The following is a 20,192-nucleotide window of genomic DNA, read 5'->3' on the forward strand; positions in this document are numbered from 1 at the left end:
TCTGAGATTCTCAAGAACCCCAAGGATCCGGTGTATCCTTTGGTGACGGAGTATGCGGACGTGGTGAACAAACACCCACCGACCCAACTCCCATCGGATCGAGGCGTACGGCACGAGATTGATCTCGTGCCCGGTACAAAGTATTGTGTCACGAGGCAATGGCCTCTCCCGCGCGAACAGTGCGAGGTCATTGATGCCTTCTTCGCCGCAAAAGCGAAGGCAGGCATGGTGCGGGAATCGAAATCCCCGCACTCGACGCCGACTTTCTGCGTTCGTAAGCCGAACGGAAAGTGGCGTCTGGTTCACGCTTATAACAAGCTGAACAACGCGACGGTGCCGGCCCAAACACCAAAACCACGAAAGGATGTGTTGCTAAACAACATGGCCGGGAGCGTACTGTACAGTTCGCTGGATTTGGTAGACGAATACTACCAGATCCTGATGCGAGAGAGTGACATCCCGCTCACCGCGGTAAGCACTCCAAGCGGCATGATTTGGGAGTAGCTCGCCATGCCGCAGGGCTTGTCTAACGTCCCGGCGACGCTCAATCACCTGGTGACGTAGCTGTTCCGCCCTTTGCGTACCTTCGTACAGACGTACTTCGACGACATATTCGTCCATAGCCGTGCCGAGGGAGGCAAGACGGCCATGGAGGTGCATCTAGGACACCTCTGTCGAGTGTTGGACGTAATACAAGCAAACAAGCTCTACGCCAACATCGACAAGTGCGTTTTCGCGTCTCCAGAGATTAAAGTTCTCGGTACCTTCGTGAGCAACGCGGGCGTTCGGGCTGACCCAGACAAGGCCAAAACCATAGCAGCATGGCCGACGCCCCGATCCCAGAAGGATCTTCGAAAGTGGTTGGGCTTGGCCAACTACCTTCACAAGTACAGCGCTGGGTACGCGGGCTTCGCTAAGCCCTTGTCGAGCCTCCTTCAGAAGGACGTCGACTGGCGCTGGAAGCAAGAGCACCAGGATGCTTTTGACAGCATCAAGGTCAGTCTCCAAGAGGCCCCTGTCCTGGCTCTGCCGGACGAGACGAAGCCGTTTAGCGTCGTCTGCGATGCCTCCGATTACGCCATCGGGTGTGCATTGCTGCAGGACGACACGTCTGGACAGGAGCGAGTCATCTCGTTCCAGTCCCGGCAGCTCAAAGCCGCCGAGCGGAACTAACCTGTCCATGACAAGGAGCTCCTGGCAATGAAATATGCCCTTGTGAAGTTCCGTGTTCACCTTCTGGGCTCTAGGCCCTTTGTGATCTACACAGACCACGCGTCCTTGAGGACGGCGACTAACTCGCCTCACCTCTACCAAAGGATGGCGAGGTGGCTGTCCTTCTTCGCGGAATACAACTTTCGCGTCGAATACAAGCCGGGCAAGCTCAACGTGCTTGCGGACGCCCTCTCTCGGCGTCCCGACTATGAGTTGGCCCACATCACGCGGGTGGCAACGGAGCTATATGATCGGATACGCATGGCGTATCGGGACGATGAGGCTGTCGCGCCTATCGTCAAGTTCCTTAAGGCCGGAACGAGCGCGAAGTCCGACTGGCTCTCGTCGCGACAGCGCTCACGGCTCCAACGATATGAGTTGAAGGAGGGCCTCCTCTATTATCGGGTGGAGCCCACTGATCCTTCACGGGTGGTCGTACCCAACGACGATGATCTGAAGGTCGACATCCTCGCGGAGGCGCATGACGCGCCCTCCAACGGCCACTTGGGCCGCGAGAAGACCTTTCTGTCGGTCTCTCAGTCCTTCTGGTGGACCCACATGTACAAGTGGGTCGCCCGGTACGTCAAGTCATGTGAAACATGTCAGCGGGTCAAACCCGCAGGGCACTCTTCGGCTCCACTACAGAGCCTGCCCGTACCGGCTGATTGCTGGAAGTCGATGAGCCTTGACTTCATCTTTGGGCTTCCCGCCGACGGACCCGGCAACACCGGAATTTTGGTGTTCGTGTGTCGGCTGAGCAAGATGGTCCATCTTGCTCCAGTTCCCGTCACTGTGACGGGCGAACAAACCGCAAGGTTGTTCGTCGATGGCGTGTTCCGCTATCACGGTCTCCCGGATACGATTGTCTCGGACCGAGACCCGCGGTTCACTGCCGCGTTTTGGAAAACGCTGTTCCCTTTACTGGGAGCTCGTCTGCAGATGTCCACTACGGACCATCCGCAGACCGACGGCCAAACAGAGCGCGTCAATCGAGTGCTCGAGGACACTCTGCGCAGTGTGTGCGCGGCAGCACCACGTACGTGGTCGACGCAGCTCCCAGTTGTTGAGTTTGCGCTCAACAACGCGGTGCACGCGTCCACGGGGTTCACGCCGTTCTACTTGAGCGGCTTCCGCCACCCCAGAGTGCCTCTCACTCTTCGAGGAGACACTGACTCCTCTATTCTAAGTGGGGAAGAGGCTTGGAAAGCCCTTTCCTCCCAGGTCTCTGATGTGAGGCCAGTTTCGCTGCGGAAACAGGTGGAATACTTTATGGATACCAAGCTGAACATTGTCAGCAGGGTCCGCGATGCCATGGCAGCGGCCCAAGATAAACAAAAGGAGTACTCGGACAAACAAGGAAGAGGAAACTTAAGTATATTTGAGATTGGTGACTTAGTGTTGCTACGTGGAACCTACATCTAGACACTGTTAGCTCTGTCGGCAGCAACAAACTGAAGCACCGCTTCATCGGACCTTTTGCAGTCCTGGCCAGACATGGTGCGTCGTACACCATCGACCTTCCAAAGTCAATGACGACGCACCCGACGTTCTATGTCGGACGTCTTAAGCGGTACTTTGACCCGCAGGGGGTTGCTGACTCGCAGACCCCCCTTGACCCAGCTCCTCGAAGCGAGGGCCGGTCACAGCCATCGACGAGGGCGTCGGAGCAGGCCCCCAAGCCTCGGTCGGGACGGCAAGGCTGCGGTCAAGACCGTACGCCGGAGGGGCTCCATACGAACGGACCCCGGCGCCATACGCCGAGTACGCTGAGTACGCCGGGTACGCACCATACGCGTACGTCGGGGAGTGTGCCGCAGGCGGCTCCGGACGTGGCAACAAAGCCTCGATCCGTCGGATCATGCGAAAGGCCTCGTCCAGATCGGTCGAAGAGGCCCGGCGATCCACCCGCAGGTGCAGGCTCGCGACCTCTCGCTCCAGCAGGTCCAGGCGGTCCGCAAGACGAGCGAGCTCGCCCTGATTCCCGGCCTGGGCGGCCAGTCCCAAGGCCAAGTGCAATCTCAAGCACGAGGACACGTTGACGGAGGCGGTCAACCTCAGGGTCCTGTGTCGGACCCGCAGTCGGAGCACTCGGACGAGAGTGGCTCTCGGGAGGCGCCGAGTACTCGTACTCGTACGAGGGCACCTCCGCCCCTGCTTGACCGGAATGGAGAAGTCCACTTCCACGTGGAGCGGATCCTCCAGGAGCAACGGTGTCGCGGCAAGCGACAGCTCCTCGTGAAGTGGAGGGGTTATGCCCACTCCGAGAACTCGTGGGAGCCGATTGAACGGCTCCTGATTGACTGCCCGAAGGCTGTCACAATCTGGGAACAGAAGCGGCGGCAGCTTCATAAGTAGTCCGGGGCTTCTTGCCCGAACGGGGTACGGTCGATGAATACACACCGTACCCGCGCTCATCGTGAGCTCTAGAAGCCGCGCGCTTCAGGATGTCCCTTGGCAGCATACGCTTGCTGATCAAGTGGGCAAACCTCACACGAAGATCACGCTGGTCCAGGATGTGGGACAGCTGCTGATCTTCATGGAGTTCCCGTAACTCCGTGGGTGAGTACTTGAGAGTCTCCACCCACGCCCAGAACATGTCCTCACAAGAACTCCACGTGGGACAGTTCTCGGGCATAACCCAGGGGTATCCCCAAACAGGATAGAGACCACCCCGGGTCTCGGGCTTCTTACGACAAGTCGTGAAGTCCTTAAGGGGAATGCGGTGTGGCGCGAGAAGCACACACCGAGCAGCCTCCAAGTTGTCAACGAACAACTGTTCTTTCTGAAAAAGGGCTCGTTCATAGATGCCCCTAGAAGTGTGGCCGCCCACAAGGCCACGAGAAGCGACGAGAAGCTCTAAGAAAAGGTCAGCCCCAGAGCTCTCCTCGGGAGGCCAATACCCTCTTGAGTTGATGGCAGCTCCCTGGCTGACGGGTGCCGCCACCGAACTCCCACGCACACGCTGGGCAGCTTGGAAATCCTCCTGCTGCTGGTCGAGGTCATTCGAGACCTCCCGGGGCTCAACGATAGCACCCTCCTCTTCCTCTTCTTCCTCCTTCTCCTCCTCTTCATCCGAGGAGTCGAAGATACTCCGATACGAGCGACGAGTCTCCTTCTCCTCGCGGAGTGGAGACTTAGAGGCAGTACGCTTCTTTGAGGGCTTGGCGCCTTCGGCTTTGGAGGCCTTAGCACGCGCAAGACCCTCGGCAAGCGAGAGACGTTTGCGAGGATTCCCTTCATCATCGCCACCGGCTTTGGGAGCGTCCTTAGCCTTGACGGCCGGACTCTCAGAGCGCACAGAGGTCCTAGGACTGTGATCACCTTGATCACTAGCCGGCGACTGCACGCTGTCATCTTTGTGTTCACTGGGCACTGGGCTGTGTCCTCCCACAGAGCCCGCAGGAGCATCATGAGTGCTCCCGGACTCGGCATCGTCCTCACTGTCCGAGTTGAGCTCACGTTCTACGAACCGAGGGCTCAAACGATTGTCTGAAGATGAGGGCGACGGGCTGCGGCGCTTGCTTGCGCGCATGTCCACAGCCGCGTCACCCGAGGAACCGATCGCCTCGGAGGCCACCTGAGTAGCCTCCTTAAGTGCAGAGCCTTTGCCGTGAGGCTTAGTGCTCTTGGCCTGCGCCTTACCGGCTGCAGCCTTGGAGCGTGTCTTAGCACCGCTCTTAGCAGTGCCACGAGGCATGTTAACGGTCGAAGTGGAGACCTAGACGAAGAGCGCACAGGTTGCTGCTCGAGGCTCTAACTGTGAAGTGAGCCTCTGCCGCGCTCGCGCGGCCAAGTCGATGGTTTTCGACTTTGAGAATGAGAGTTTGTGACGAACACCTCTTCATTCTGATTGGTCGGTAAACCGAACCTAAGTGGGGGAGGATGTAACGGGGTACGTAGCCCTAAGTGTACCCTGGTTACATGAAGTGTGACACTTCACACTTCAGGAGTATGACACGTCATACTCCGAGATATTTGGTACAAGGTACCAAGGTCGTTCAAAGCCAACCATTGGTTAAATGACATTGCATTTCTATAGGTAACTAACAGTTTGTATTAAACCCAAACTTAACCTACCTATAAATATACTCAGTTTACAATCTACCTTATTTAGGTCACTTCGCTCTCTTTAATTAAAGAGGGGACCTGTGACCTGCCGTTCACTGAGAGTTTGTATACTCTCGGAAGATAACTTCCTCTAGCGCAAGGTGCTGTGTGACCCCGTCACAGCGTGACTTATTGTTTGTAAATTTAACTTAAGCTTAGCCTACCTACAAATATACTCAGCTTACAACTTATCTTCCTTTCATTATTTATTCACTACAATTGATTTGCCAAAAATCGATCGTCGCTTTCTTCGTTTTGGAGGCCGAGGCTACGGGGTACAGTAGCCTCAGCGCGCAACAGTACGACTTAGGCCAACCAGCGATACTTTCGATAATATCCAGAGAACGAACGGTTTAGTATTTTTATCATCTGTCACGCCATAGAACCATTGCTCTCTGTTTATATTCGATTACACGGGCTTGATTCCCATCGCAGCGCGCAGCTCCTCGTAAGCCATGAGCGATATGATAGTGTGTGGGCCGAGGCGAAACCAGTTGGCAAGCCAGCCCTTGAAGAAACCTGGAATACCCTCCGTTCGAAAAACGCCCATGAAGGCGCGTCCTAGGACGTTCCTGCCGCCCAGGTTGGTTTCATTCATAATCTGCGTCTTCATCACATCCAGCGGGGAGGACGCCGTCGCAGCCGTGAGACCGGCGAACATGCTGCAGATCATGTGTACAGCCACGCCTTCCTCCAGCGGAGTATGATGCAACAGTGTCTCTTTCATGTGGTCGTAGCTGGGTAGCTGCGCAGCGGTCAACACCATGGCGCGAAACGTGGTAGGTGCCACGCCGCGGTAGAAGCCCTGGATCAGGCCCTCATCCTGGAAGATCTTGCGGCATGCAAATATGAAGCTGTTGTGGTAGCGAGTACCCGTGCGGTCCGCCTGCATGCGCACCTTCACAAGGTCCATAGGATTCACGAGTGCGCTACCAATGCCACCAGACGTGGCGCCTGAAAGCAGTTTAATATACAGCGGGGTACGTCTTTGCTCGGCGGGGGAAGTGTGAAATATCTGGTCTTCGTAGAACTCCTTCACCTGGTCGTACATGCCGAAGCGGATACCCGAGTACGTAAACTCTCGTATCAGCGAGGCTTTCCAGCCCTTAGCCAAGCCATACCATCCTTCTTCCTGCACGATAGTCTGGAGACCGTGTCCAAAGCCAAGGTACCGAGTTGGAGCGACTGTGCCAGCCGCCACCGCTGCTGAAGACATGACGGCCGACGACTCTAGTGCCTGTAGCTGCAGTCGCACCTTAATGACGTCAATAGGGTTGGTCGCCGCAGCGGAAATGGTATTGGCGATGCCGCCCAGCAGAATCTTGAGCCCCACGCTCTGCTCCCTCTGAACCACCCCTACAGCATGCAGATGCGCCAGGTGGGCGTCGCTGTGGTGCTGCGGCGCGACGTTGGACGTGGACATGCCGACAAGCTCGACTGAATGCCCTTCAGTGAAGACGGCTCGGAAGCAAAACGGAGACTGAAAGACTTTCGTTATTATCTTTGCCCCTCATCTGGACATCTGCATTTTACATGTAGTACAGTAGCTTATCTCTCACATGGGGAGATGGACTTCAAGGCGACACAGTTGAAGTGTGTACAGTAGACATGTATTCGAGACTTTGGTGTACAGTATTCTGCGTGAATAGTGAACGGGTCATGAGCGCATAAACTACCACAAAGAATAATACCACCCTATCAGCACGACAAGAAGGAGATGTGCAAAGGTATTGAGCTAAGATTGAATCCACGGGAGGTACAAGCAGCAAATTCAGTACATTTCAACATTTGAAATTGGCGCGCTTTTGGCGCCTTGCACAGGTATGCATACTATGCGCATGTAGGTTAACGGACCTTGACATCCCGCCGTTACTAAGCTACCAAATCCGCCATGCCCCGCAATCCTACGAGGCGGCTACGCCTTACCTGGGCCGAGAAGGTGGTCACTCTCTCGTTCATGTCCTACAAGGCAATCGCTGAATGGGCCGTAAACGAGTTCTGTCTCCCAACCTCCCGGCAAAGCCACCATGTGTTGTATTTTCAAGTCGTCAGCTACACTACTGAAGCAACCAGTGGAGAAGGCTACTCTACTATAAAAAAAGTGATGCATGCATTAAATTGCTTAGGAGAAGGAAACGCCGAGCCTTATAAAGTGGATTTACTTACTGCATTGATGTGGTGAGAGGGTGCGCGGTCGAAGGTGAGCACGACAACCATTCAAACATTCGGGTTTAGTTAACAAAGCGAGCATCAATTACTTGCTGTGTTAACTTATATCAATACGGGTTGTTTTTCGCTCCAAACTGCTTTGCTACAGACTGGCATATATATCAGGCGTTCACTATTCACGCAGAATATTGTAACAGCTCCGAAACAAGAAAGGTGGTGAGTCCAGGCTCTATATTTAGAGAGACAAAGCTTGATGCCTAGCTTCACACATTCTAGATGTTGACTTACCTCCAACTACAGATTGAGGCCTCCAGCGCGGTAGCCCAGCATGCCAACGCACACGAATCGCCTGGCGCCAACCACTTGCACACCGTAGAAGCTGCTGCGGTAGGTGAACAAGACGAGGGCGCATCGGCGTGTTGCATAGGGTGCTTTCAGCTGATGCCACCGCTCCTTGAATCGCTCCTCGAGGGCTCTGACGCCAGACTCGACTCAGCTGAACCCGAGCTACTGTGCGCATCCTGCATCCTCCGGCTAGCAGGTAAAGCCGATGCATCGTCGACGGTACAATCGAGTGGTGGTGGAAGCGGAGCGCTGTCGCCGCTGCCGAAATTGAGCCTTCTCGTGAAAGCTGAGGCGAAGTGCCAGGATCAAATGCAGCTCCTGTTAAGTCAGCAAGAAATTTTAAAGCGACAGAGGGAGAGGCTGCAGGCAGCCAAGCGTGCAAAGGAGGAATCGCTTGCCGCTCAGCGGGAGCTCGCTCGACAGCGACGGAGGCATTTCTTGATGATACAAGGGCGTCGTAAGCGCGAGGAAGAGCTCAAGTTCCTGCAGCTTCAAGGTGAAGAAAACACAAGCCGCTCCGAGCAGGAAGGAAACATGGGCAAGTCGAAAAAGAAGCCGAAGCCTCCAAAGGTCTACCAACCACTTCAAAGACGAATATCCGAGCCCTCTGCGGAGCTGTACGAGGTGAGTTTGCCCCACCTGACGACGCAATTATCCAAACCCGATCAGCCCCTCCAGCCACACAGTACCAATAACAACGACAAGATCTGCTCAGCGGAGACCCACCCCACAACTAGCTTCTCCGAGCGACGGAGACAGATGATGGCTTGCTACTCGCAGGATCTATCGCCACTCATCTATGGCCGCAAGCCCAGGCGTCTCCCCTTCCCTAAGCCTGTGCCTGCTATCGTCCCGAGTGGTATGATCATGAGGAGACAATCAACTGACAACGATAGTCAACTAACCGCAGTGGCGGCAATTCAACGTAACAAAAGCCAACAGAACGGTAAAGTTCCAGCACAAAAAGATATGAAGCTGCGCCCTCTGGGTGACAAGATGCCAAATGTCAAAACTAGCAATCAGTTTGAACACTCCCACTGGAGAGGAAGCCACGAAGCTTTCAACAAGCTCTCAGTGCAGCTCTCCCACCGTCTAGATGACCACCCCTCTCCGCTGACAGCAGAGATCAAGCCCGTGTCGTGGGCAAGTGAGCTATTTCCACAGGACGGCTCGACGGACGAAGTTGACAAATCGGTCTTTTCGGTACCGCTGCATCGTGTTGCTGAAAACCCCAACGACGACCAGCAGTTCAAGCTGTTTCCTCTTGAGCGCCAGCTACCGAACCCCACCTTTCCTTCTTTGGAGATAAAGCCACAGGTAGATGTGACCACAGCGCCTCGGTGGGAGTATTCAGCCGAGCGGCTGTCGGGTCTCCTGGAGAAGTACAACGTGTCCGTCGGTCGTCACGACTGCAACAAGTGCACCAAAGCTTCGACCGTCAGTAAAGGGGTTGACAAACGCGCTTGACAACCACATAGGCAGGCATTCCGATAATACAATTGCAATCATATTGAAGGTCCATGCCAAAATAAGCTATTGCTACAAAAACTACAACTTAAGAAATAAATAATTGATATCAATAGTAGTGTATTGGAAAATTAAGTACTTAGATGTACAGCACTGCACATTACTTTGCGTTCACGATAGCTGCTACAGTGTTTGCGTCCCAGAAAGGCCGATTCATCTTCAGGAACAACACGGTTTCAAGGTGAATAGGCAGCATACGCTGGCGATGGTGGGAAAGAGTATGTTTCGCCACACTAAAAAGACGCTCCACGGTGTTTGACGTCGGCGGGATGAAAAGCACACCATCAAATACCTTCTTTGCACCGCGCCGCTTTTTTCTAGTCGCCAAGACTCTGTCGGCAAAGCCCTGTGGGCGTCCGTGCCTGGTGTCCGGTGTCGTAATTGCGGGTACCGTCTCAAATGGCTGCAACATCAGCTCCTGGTCGTTCGTCAGCTCGTCCACGGCGCCTGACAGGGCTACAACGCACGCTCGCTCGAAGTCCACGTCCTTAACAATATTTGCGTCGGCAGCAAGATACTTTTTCACAACGGAATGCTTCTCGATGAGCGCATCAAAGATATCGCGCACTTTGAGAAGCGTTACGTTGTCGTCTTGAAGCTTCATGGTGGCCGACTGGAAGTCGCCAAGCTGGCAGTAAGAAAGTAGCTGCAGACTTGCTTGCTCGTGAAGGTGTTGGCGAGAGCCATGGTAAGATCAAAAATGATAGACGAGCGCCTCAGGTTCGCGTTTTGAGCGACCGTTGCTAACAGCCATCTGGAGACCGAGCTCCGTATTTACGCAAAACAAAGCAGAAAAAACTAGATTTTACGAAAAAATAAAGTACTTTGTTGTAAATACAAAATAACTAATTGGAAAAAGTCATCCAATTTGTAAAAATCAATAATTAAGTGTAAACTATTGTATTGAAACAGCAATACAATGATTATTTCGGAATGCCTGCACATAGGCTCACGTCAACATTTACTTCAAAGTAGCGTTTTACTGGCAAAATTCGCAGTAATTTACTGCGAATTTTGCTCCCCCAGCGAATAAAACGCCCTCCTAATTGAGCGCCCTGTCTGGGAGTCTAGAATTTCCACAGAATTTTTTCAGCTAAATATTTTTTGAAGCCCATCGAATTGTTAGTTCCCATATCTTGTACGGTAGTACTGTACATACAGTAAGCAGAGTATACCCTAATTCATTCGTTGGACCTCCAACATACCAGCCGGCTGTACTTGGAAATTGTATGAAAGTACTGTCGCTCTCACCATTTACTCAAGTTAAGGAGGAGATTTTGGCTGAAAAAGGCCCGATGCACAGGTGTAGGCTTGCACTTGGTAGAGAAGGGATCGTGTAACGGGGTACGTAGCCCTAAGTGTACCCTGGTTACATGAAGTGTGACACGTAATACTTCGGGATATTTGGTACGAGGTACCAAGGTCGTCCAAAGCCAACCATTGGTTGATGACATCGCATTTCTAAAGGTGACTTATAGTTTGTATTAAACTCAAGCTTTATCTACCTATAAATATACTCAGTTTACATTCTACCTTAAATAGGTCACTTCGCTCTCTTTTGATAAAGAGGGGACCTGTGAACTGCCGTTCACTGAGTGTTTGTATACTCTCGGAAGCTAACTTCCTCTAGCGCAAGGTGCTGTGTGACCCCGTCAGACTTGGTAGCACTGGTAGTCAATCCACGCCACCGCGAGTAGACTACCTGAACCTCTCCGAAGTTTGTTGCCAAGGATAGGAACGACTTCTCCCATATGAACGACTCACAGTTCGAGTCGGTTCCTAAGATGGTAGGCATCTTCGGGATGGAGGCCCTGCAGAGCCTGGTGGTGTCAACACCGGCCGAGCAGCTCGAGCGCGTCAATGCGTTTGACGCGTACAAGCAAGGGCTCATCGCGCATGTGCGGGAGAACCTGCAGGCTCCGGCGGCGGAAGCAAATCCGCCTCACCCGAAGCCAATACGGCTGAAGGTTAAGCTGTATGAAGGAAAGGAAGGCGAGAACCTTCACTTCTGGGTCCGAGAAGTAGAGCTCGCGATGGACGCGGATCTGATCTCGACCGAGCAACTGCGTGTTGCTTTTGCACTCTCCAATCTTAGCGGTCGTGCTAAGAGTTGGGTGTACACTCGGGAAGCAACATCCCCTGGATGTTTCACATCCTGGGCTCAGCTGTGCGAACAGCTCCGAGCCGCGTTCCTCCCGGCGAACTACGAGTACCGCCAGCGTTCGCGCTTCCTCTCGTGTAAACAAGGAAGGCGCGAGCTGCACGAGTATGTGCAAGAGATACGGGAGCTCACGGCGTCCCTAGTGGGAAACCACTCAATGAACACATCAAGATGACTGTGTTCATGGACGGCCTTCGAGTGGGCCCCGCACGCACTCAGCTGTTCCGGGTGCAGTCAAACACCCTTGAAGAGGCGATTCAAGTAGTTCCTCAGGAAGAGTACAGCCATCGCCAGGCACGTACGCCGGCCTCAGCGTGGCCTGGGAGTTCTTTGTCGACTCCCGGTCAAACACGCCTCAACGGACCAGTTCCCATGGAACTCGGGTCCGCCGAACAGCGTGACATCCGCTGCTTTGGCTGCGGGAAGATGGGCCACTTCAAGCGCAACTGTCCCGCGGAAAGACTCCGCAGACGGTCTTTCCCCAAGCCCGTCCTCAAGGGTCGCTGGCAGAAGCCAGGATCCCGGGGACAGGGAACGCCGGAAACCAGTGGGGGCGGGGCGCCCTACTGGGGAAGAACTAAGTCTTCGTGATGGGTGCGCGGGTGGCGCGTACCACGGGGACTTAGCCCCTGAGAGTCTTCGCACTCTCGAATCGGCGAAGAGCAGCGGCGGGTTGCTCGTAGTACACGGATGTGTACGGGGATACGATCATTCCTTTAGAATCTTGATCGACTCTGGGGCGTCGAAGAAGTTCGCACGCCGCCAGACGGTTGCTCGTAATAGCAACAAGCTGTCCGATGCTTTGAGAAAAAACAAGGGCAACGGGACGGTGTCCGTGCGACTGGCCGACGGGAAGGTCGTCACTATCCCCAACGTCCAAGTGGATCTGGCCGTCAAGTTTGAAGACTTTGACAGCCTCGAACAGTTCACTGTTCTCGATATGGATCCATATGATATGATCCTGGGCATGCCCTGGCTTAAGGAGCACGAGACCTGGATTGACTGGCGAGGCAAGGCCATCGGTTCGTGACGCCCTGCGCAGTCCGACAGAGCATTAGTGAGTCATGTTCCCACCTCTGTCAGGACCCGGAGCGCCCGCAAGGGTTGCGAGGGTACCAAAGCATTCGGCAGATGCTTGGGAGTCGTCGACGTATATGACGACTCCGAAGATGTTTTTATGGTGGCAGCGCCCAGAGGAGGCGCTGGCCAAGTGGGTAACTTAGGTCCACAAGCGGCTAACTTAGTTTCGCAAGACAGCAGCAGCTGTCACGAACACTGACAATAGTGTGTTCAAGGTGGGTAACAGAGTTCCACACACGGTCGCCCAGACCTTAACTGAAGAGGAAGACGTCGAACACGCTTCCTGTGTGGGTACCACAGTACCACACGAGGCCACGAGTGCCTCGGATGTCGGAGCACCGACATCCCCAGACTTGGGTAGCAAAGCTCCACGTCACGGTCGCCGTCGACGACGACGCCGCCGCCGCCACAAGTCGGATCCGAGCTTCGTTCAGATCGACGTCGCTTCAAGCGACTCGGAGTCCAGGGCCCGGGCTCCTCCGACAAGGCCGGTGGAAGAGTGCTATCATATCTTCGATGGCCAGACCAGTTTACCCGTCAAGGCATCTGGTGTCCACTTGGAGCCGTTGCCAGAGGTTGCAGAGATACTGAACCTCGAGGAAATGACGGTCGAGTCTTTCCTGACCAACCTCAAGGCTGGAAAGGTTGCTGAGATGATGCTCATGAGACCTGAGACCTTTCTGGAGGGAGCTAAACGCCCTATGTCTTGGACGAGAACGTCCTGGAAGACTTTAACAAGCCGCGTCAGACGCGCTTGGGTTCCGAGATCCTTAATAACCCCAAGGATCTGGTGTATCCTTTGGTCACGGAGTATGCGAACGTGGTGAACAAACACCCACTGTCCCAACTCCCACCAGATCGGGGTGTACGGCATGAGATTGATCTCGTGCCTGGCACAAAGTACTATGTTACGAGGCAATGGCCTCTCCCGCGCGAACAGTGCGAGATCATTGATGCCTTCTTCGCCGCGAAAGCGAAGGCAGGCATGGTGCAGGAGTCGAAATCCTCGCACTCGACGCCAACTTTCTGTGTTCGGAAGCCGAACGGAAAGTGGCGTCTAGCTTACGCTTATAACAAGCTGAACAACGCAACGGTGCCGACCCAAACACCAATCCCACGAAAGGATGTGCTGTTAAACAACATGACCGGGAGCGTACCGTACAGTGCGCTGGATTTGGTAGACGGATACTACCAGATCCTGATGCGAGAGAGTGACATCCCGCTCACCGCGGAGGCTCCAAGCGGCATGCCTTGGGAGTGGTTCGTCATGCTGCAGGGCTTGTCTAACGCCCCGGCGACGTTCAATCGCCTGGCGCCGCAATTGTTCCGCCCTTTGCATACCTTCGTACACACGTACTTTGACGACATATTCATCCATAGCCGTGCCGAGGGAGGCAAGACGGCCATGGAGGTGCATCTAGGACACCTCCGTCGAGTGTTGGACGTAATGCGAGCAAGCAAGCTCTACGCCAACATCGACAAGTGCGTTTTCGCGTCACCAGAGATTAAAGCTCTCGGTAGCTTCGTAAGCAACGCGGGCGTTCGGGCTGACCCAGACAAGGTCATAGCCATAGCAGCATGGCCAACGCCCCGATCCCAGAAGGATCTTCGAAAGTGGTTGGGCTTGGCTAACTACCTTCACAAGTAAAGTGCAGGGTACGCGGGCTTCGCCATGCCCTTGTCGGGCCTCCTTGAGAAGGACGTCGACTGGCGCTGGGAGCAAAAGCACCAGGATGCTTTTGACAGCATCAAGGCCAGTCTCCAAGAGACCACTGGCGTGGCCCTGACAGACGAGACGAAGCTGTTTAGCGTCGTCTGCGATGCCTCCGATTACGCCATCGGGTGTACATTGCTGCAGGCCGACACGGCTGGACATGAACGAGTCATCTCGTTTCAGACCAGACAGCTCAAAGCCGCCGAGCGGAACTACCCTGTCCAGGACAAGGAGCTCCTGGCAATGAAATATGCCCTTGTGAAGTTTCGTGTTCACCTTCTGGGCTCCCAGCCCTTCGTGATCTACACAGACCACGCATCCTTGAGGACGGCGACTAACTCGCCTCACCTCTCCCAAAGGATGGCGAGGTGGCTGTCCTTCTTCGCGGAATACAATTTCCGCGTCGGGTACAAGCCGGGCAAGCTCAACGTGCTTGCGGGCGCCCTCTCTCGGCGTCCTAACTATGAGTTGGCCCACATCACACGGGTGACAACGGATCTATATGATCGGATATGCATGGCGTATCGGGACGATGAGGCTGTCGCGCATATCGACAAGTTCCTCACGGCAGGAACGAGCGCGAAGTCCGACTGGATCTCGTCGCGACAGCGCTCACGGCTCCACCGATATGAGTTGAAGGATGGCCTCCTCTATTACCGGGTGGAGCCCAATGAACCCCCACGGGTGGTCGTACCCAACGACGAGGATCTGAAGTTCGATATCCTCGCGGAGGCAAACGACGCGCCCTCCAGCGCCCACTTGGGCCGCGAGCAGACCTTTCTGTTGGTCTCTCAGGCCTTCTGGTGGACCCACATGTACAAGTGGGTCGCCCGATACGTTAAGACATGTGAAACATGTCAGCAGGTCAAACCCGCAGGGCACCCTTCGGCTCCACTACAGAGCCTGCCCGTACCGGCTGACTGTTGGAAGTCGATGAGTCTTGACTTCATCTTTGGGCTTCCCGCCGACGGACCCGGCAACACCAGAATTTTGGTGTTCGTGTGTCGGCTGAGCAAGATGGTACATCCTGCTCTGGTTCCCGTCACTGTTACGGGCGAACAAACCGCAAGGTTCTTCGTCGATGGCGTGTTCCGCTATTACGGTCTCCCGGAGACGATTGTATCGGACCGAGACCTGCGGTTCACGGCTGCGTTTTGGAAAACGCTGTTTCCTTTACTGTGAACTCGTCTGCAGATGTCCACTGCGGGCCATCCGCAGACAGACGGCCGGACAGAGCGCGTCAATCGAGTGCTCGAGGACACTCTGCGCACTGTGTGCGCGGCAGCACCACGTTCGTGGTCAACGCAGCCATGAGTTGTTAAGTTTGCGCTCAACAACGCGGTGCACGCGTCCACGGGGTTCACGCCGTCCTACTGGAACGGCTTCCGTCATCCCATAGTGCCTCTCACTCTTCGAGGAGACACTGACCCCTCTATTATAAGTGGGGGAGAGGCTCGGAAAGCCCTTTCCTTCCAGGTCTCGGATGTGAGGCCAGTTTCGCTGCGGAAACAAGTGGAATCCTTTATGGATACCAAGCTGAGCATTGCCAGCAGGGTCCGCGATGCCATGGCAGCGGCCCAGATATGGATAGACAAAAGGAGTACTCGGACAAACATGGAAGAGGAAACTTAAGTGTATTTAAAGTAGGCGACTTAGTGTTACTAGACACGAGGAACCTACCTCTTGATACTGTCAGCTCTGTCGGTAGCAACAAGTTGAAGCACCTGAAGGATTTCACGGGCACGGATCAAGACGAAGACCGAGCGCGAACATGGATCAGCAACGTCAAGTCGGCCATGTTGAGAAGTGTTTGACCTTTGCGGCTCTGCTAGCGGGGCCAGCCAGAAACTGGTATCGGCAGCTGGGCAGATCCACCAGGAACAAGTGGCCGGATTTGCCGCGCAGTTTCCAAACCCAGTACTGTGAATTGGGGGTGTCGGTTGCACGACAATACTACCACGCACGCCGCAGATCGGAAGAATCCCCGCTGGAATATCTTCATCGGCTAAATGTGGCCGGTCTACGGGCCAAGTTAAAGATCAAGGATGGAGGATCCAAGGTACTACGGGAACACGTGGATCATTTCATCGAGACGTTGGGAGATGTGGATCTGGCCGACAGGCTGACCCTGTTACGTCTTCCAGACGCAGATGAACTTGAAGAAGTGCTGCGGGCTGTGGATCGCGCGAAACACCGCCAGAGAAGGCGGCGGTCGGATCCGGCAAGTATCGCCAAAGAGCTCCGACACCCACGACCCCAGCTCGACGCGTCCACCAAGTCACGGCGCCCAACTCAGGAACCGAATCGGGATCCGATTGTTCGGACTCCGACCCAGAGGATTACCGCCGAGTCTGTCTCACTGCGCCAAACGATCGTACAGCGAATACTGGAGACTACTCCCGCGTTGGCGATACCGCACTCGGGGACCGTGGGATGTACAGATCCCGAGATCTCATAGATGGGACAGAACAAATCAGGTGCTCGCAGTGTGGATCCCGGAAGCACATAGAGTCTGGATGTTGAAAACATCTGGTTTGTGAGAAGTGTGGCAAGAAGGGTCATCCCGGAGATCATTGCTTCTACGTGTGTCGCGGTTGTGGCGAGATTCACGACGTCGGCAAGTGCCCGATGGAGGAGTTCTACAACCATATCCGCCAATGGTTTGATCCAGCCAAGCACAGAGGGGTGTTGCCAGAAGTGGCAGATAAGATGTTAAACTAGGACGCTTGCCGGGTTTGAATCCGGTACGAGCCGAGCATTCTAGGTATTGCATTTATGCATTTGTGAACAAGACATCGCTAGATCCAGGTAGCTGGTCCCTAGACCCAGTCGATAATACACGTGATCGTCATGAAGTATCAGTTGCCAAGATTTCTAGTTTGCGCCAAGTGGATGAATTTGCCAGATCCGAAGTCTCTTCAGCCCTGGATCTACGAAGGGGTGAATCGCGCGGTTATTGGGAGAAACGACAACATGGTCGATGGTTTGAGCCTACCAAGGGTGAAGTCATTGCAAATCCACCCAAGGTTTGTCAGGTCACTGGATCCCGTGGGTCTAAAGAGATTGGAACCATGGACCTGCTGACAGGGGAGTCCCGTGGATACTGGAAGTACCATGCGCCAGGGAAATGGTTCAGACAAGCCAAGGTAGGGGGCAAGGTCAACAATGAAAAAGCAATCCTAACTCTAGATAGTGGTACTGAGGTGTCTGTACTAGATACTGTCTGTGCTCGTAAGGTTGGGTGCCAAGTGGATGGGAGTCGGATCCAAGACTGTGTTGGGATTGGTGAAGGCGTGTACCGTACGAATGGGAGAACGCGGATCAAGATCACGCTGGCAGGTTGTTTGGTATACTGGCTCGATATTTGGGTTGGAGATCTTGCTGGTCAAGACGCTATCCTCGAAATGGACTTCATGGTACCAGCCGGAGTAAGTTTGGATCTGGCGGATAGGACACTGTGTTTCCCGGACGAGATGCGGATCCAGCTCAGCCGACGGCGACCGTTGTACGGGGCGAAGATGAGGATCATAAGGGCGGATAAGACGACCTGGATCGAGCCCGGAGAGACCTGGAAACTGCCAGATCGGTGGAAGTGGGTGGAACATAAGAAACTGTGGGTCACTCGGGGTGAGAAGTGGGTGCCTACAGTAATCCAAGGACCTGTCGATCACAGTACCTCCGGGTTACGAGCGTCAGCGACAAGAGACTACTACTGGACCTTTATGAAGAGGTTGGGCGATGGTTGGCGAAGGATGGTATCCCGAGGCGACCTGGATATGTGTCAGTGAGATCCCGTCGCTACAGAGAATGACAAAATCTAGCGTACGAGGCGACTACCGAGATCGAATCCCTCGCGGAGGTGGAGCTCCCGGCGGAGCCAACTGGACCTTTGGTGGACCGGTCTTCATACCCAACTCCGCGAAAGATCCTACAGAGGGATCGTCGGATTGGGGTCGAAGTGGTAGAGATTGGATCCGAAACCGCTGGCGATACCCAGAGCCAGTCCCTTGGTAGCCCAGGGTCGGTGGATGGGGGATCGCAGAGAACTGAAGTCGGGTCGCCGGATCCTGCTGACCCACAAGTGGATCCAGGCTTTCCATTGGACAAAGCGCCTGGATCCTTGTCGAGAGTGGCAACACTAGCTAAACAGGAACCGTCGTGTGTAAACCCACCAAAGGATCAAGTCGATCCAAAAGGTAGCTTCCCCGGTACAAGGATACCCGACCCCATGAAGACAGAAGAAATGACGGGAGAAGGAGAGTCGCGGTGCTTGGATCCAGAGGTGAATCCGACAAAGACTGAAGATGAACAAGTCTGCTACCATGAAGGCGGGGATCTACACGCCGAGGATCTCGGAGAAGGTAGGGCGGTGACCCCGGAGGTACCACTGACCACAGAAGAGGTCACGATTGATGATATCTAAGTGGATCCGGGGGCGAACGAACCCACGGAAGTGGATCGGCTACGTCAGAAGATCTGGGAAAGCCGACATGGGCTGATTAGCAAGGGGAATGCACTACCACCAGCTGCACGCGGAGTCAAATGTGACATCGATGTCGGTGACACAAAGCCGATCGCTCAAAGGGTGCGGAAGGTGGCGCCTCAGTTCCGAGAAAAACTATCGGATCTGATTAAAGGTCTGCTGCAAGCCAAAATCATCAGTTTCTTAACGTCCCCGTGGGCATCTCCGGTGGTAATCATCGTTAAGAAGAACGGAGTGGATATACGTCTGTGTATTGATTACCGGCTAGTTAACGACCTGACCCGATTGATGGTGTATCCAATGCCTCTAATCAATGAGCTATTGAAGATTCGGATAAAGTACTCCGGTACTGTTCTCTAGATATGGCCAGTGGTTTCGGGTGGTGACTATGACGGATCGAGCTCGCGCAATATCCGCATTCATCACACCGTTTGGACTGTTCGAATGGAGCCAGATGCCGTTTGGATTGAAGAATGCGTCCCCGATCTATCAACGCCTGATCAATAATGCCATCTACGGATTCACCCAAATACCGGAACCAGAAAGGGGTGAGTCCGGGGAAGGTCGTACGGAAGTGGATCCATTCAAAGCAGGAGAGCCAGGGGGTCCTGGGACTTTATCTGTGTTAGGACGCAGATCCTACATCGACGACATTCTAATCCCGGCGGAATCGTGGGATCAGTTGTGCGAGAGAGTGACATTCCTGCTGTAGGCGTGTACCAAGTGGAATCTCTCTTTCAGCGTGATGAAGAGTTATTGGGGGATGCGCAAGGTGGATTACTTAGGGCATCGAGTCTCCAAGGAGGGATTGGAGGCGAATCCTAAGGGGGTGTCTTCGTTGGCAGAATTGTCCTTCCCACAGTCGTTACGGGCGATGCAATCCTTCTTGGGCCGTTTGAACTACTACAGTCGGTTCATCGAGGATTACGCACTGTTTGCTGCGGTACTCTATGAATTGAGGGAGGTGGATTTTGCTGTGATGGCCACTTCGGCTGTCCGGAACAAAATCCAACAAGCTCTGGCCCTAGAGATCCCGGATCCACGAAGGGAACCAAGTAGTACGACGCCGGAAGACGATCTAAAACAGGAGCTGGATCCACCCCGGGACCAACGGGGAGAGGATCCACTCTGAACAGAGACGACGGAGGAGAGTTCGGAAAAGGTGGAGCCTCGGTGGATCCGAGCTCAACACGCGTTCGTGGAGCTAAGGAATAGGATCGCGACGACGCCCATCCCCCGCCATTTCGATCCGGAACGTCAACCTACGGTGATAGTCTATGCTACTGACGGGGCAGTCTCAGCGGCTTTGGTACAAGAACATGAGAGGATCTGCCATCCGGTCACCTTCGTCAGCCGAACGCTAAAGCCAAATGTGCTGAATTACGGAGCGGTGG

General features: G+C 54.4%; 2 protein-coding genes across 2 annotated transcripts; one reads left to right on the top strand and one right to left on the bottom strand.

Moving 5' to 3' along the window:
- Positions 1–5,728: 5,728 nt before the first annotated feature.
- Positions 5,729–6,742, bottom strand: PITG_17425 (Mitochondrial Carrier (MC) Family; the record flags this gene model as incomplete). The annotated part of the gene is made up of 1 exon (XM_002896694.1): positions 5,729–6,742. One exon carries the CDS (start codon positions 6,740–6,742, stop codon positions 5,729–5,731), a length of 1,014 nt encoding a protein of 337 aa, XP_002896740.1.
- Positions 6,743–7,210: 468 nt separating this feature from the next.
- PITG_17426 (uncharacterized protein) lies at positions 7,211–9,300 on the top strand (the record flags this gene model as incomplete). Its single annotated transcript, XM_002896695.1, has 2 exons — positions 7,211–7,306; positions 7,789–9,300. The coding sequence occupies 2 exons, from the start codon at positions 7,211–7,213 to the stop codon at positions 9,298–9,300; spliced, it is 1,608 nt and encodes a 535-aa protein (XP_002896741.1).
- Between the last annotated feature and the right edge of the window lie 10,892 nt (positions 9,301–20,192).

The sequence above is a fragment of the Phytophthora infestans genome, genomic scaffold (genome assembly GCF_000142945.1).
Source record: "Phytophthora infestans T30-4 supercont1.54 genomic scaffold, whole genome shotgun sequence".
Taxonomy (NCBI): domain Eukaryota; phylum Oomycota; class Peronosporomycetes; order Peronosporales; family Peronosporaceae; genus Phytophthora; species Phytophthora infestans.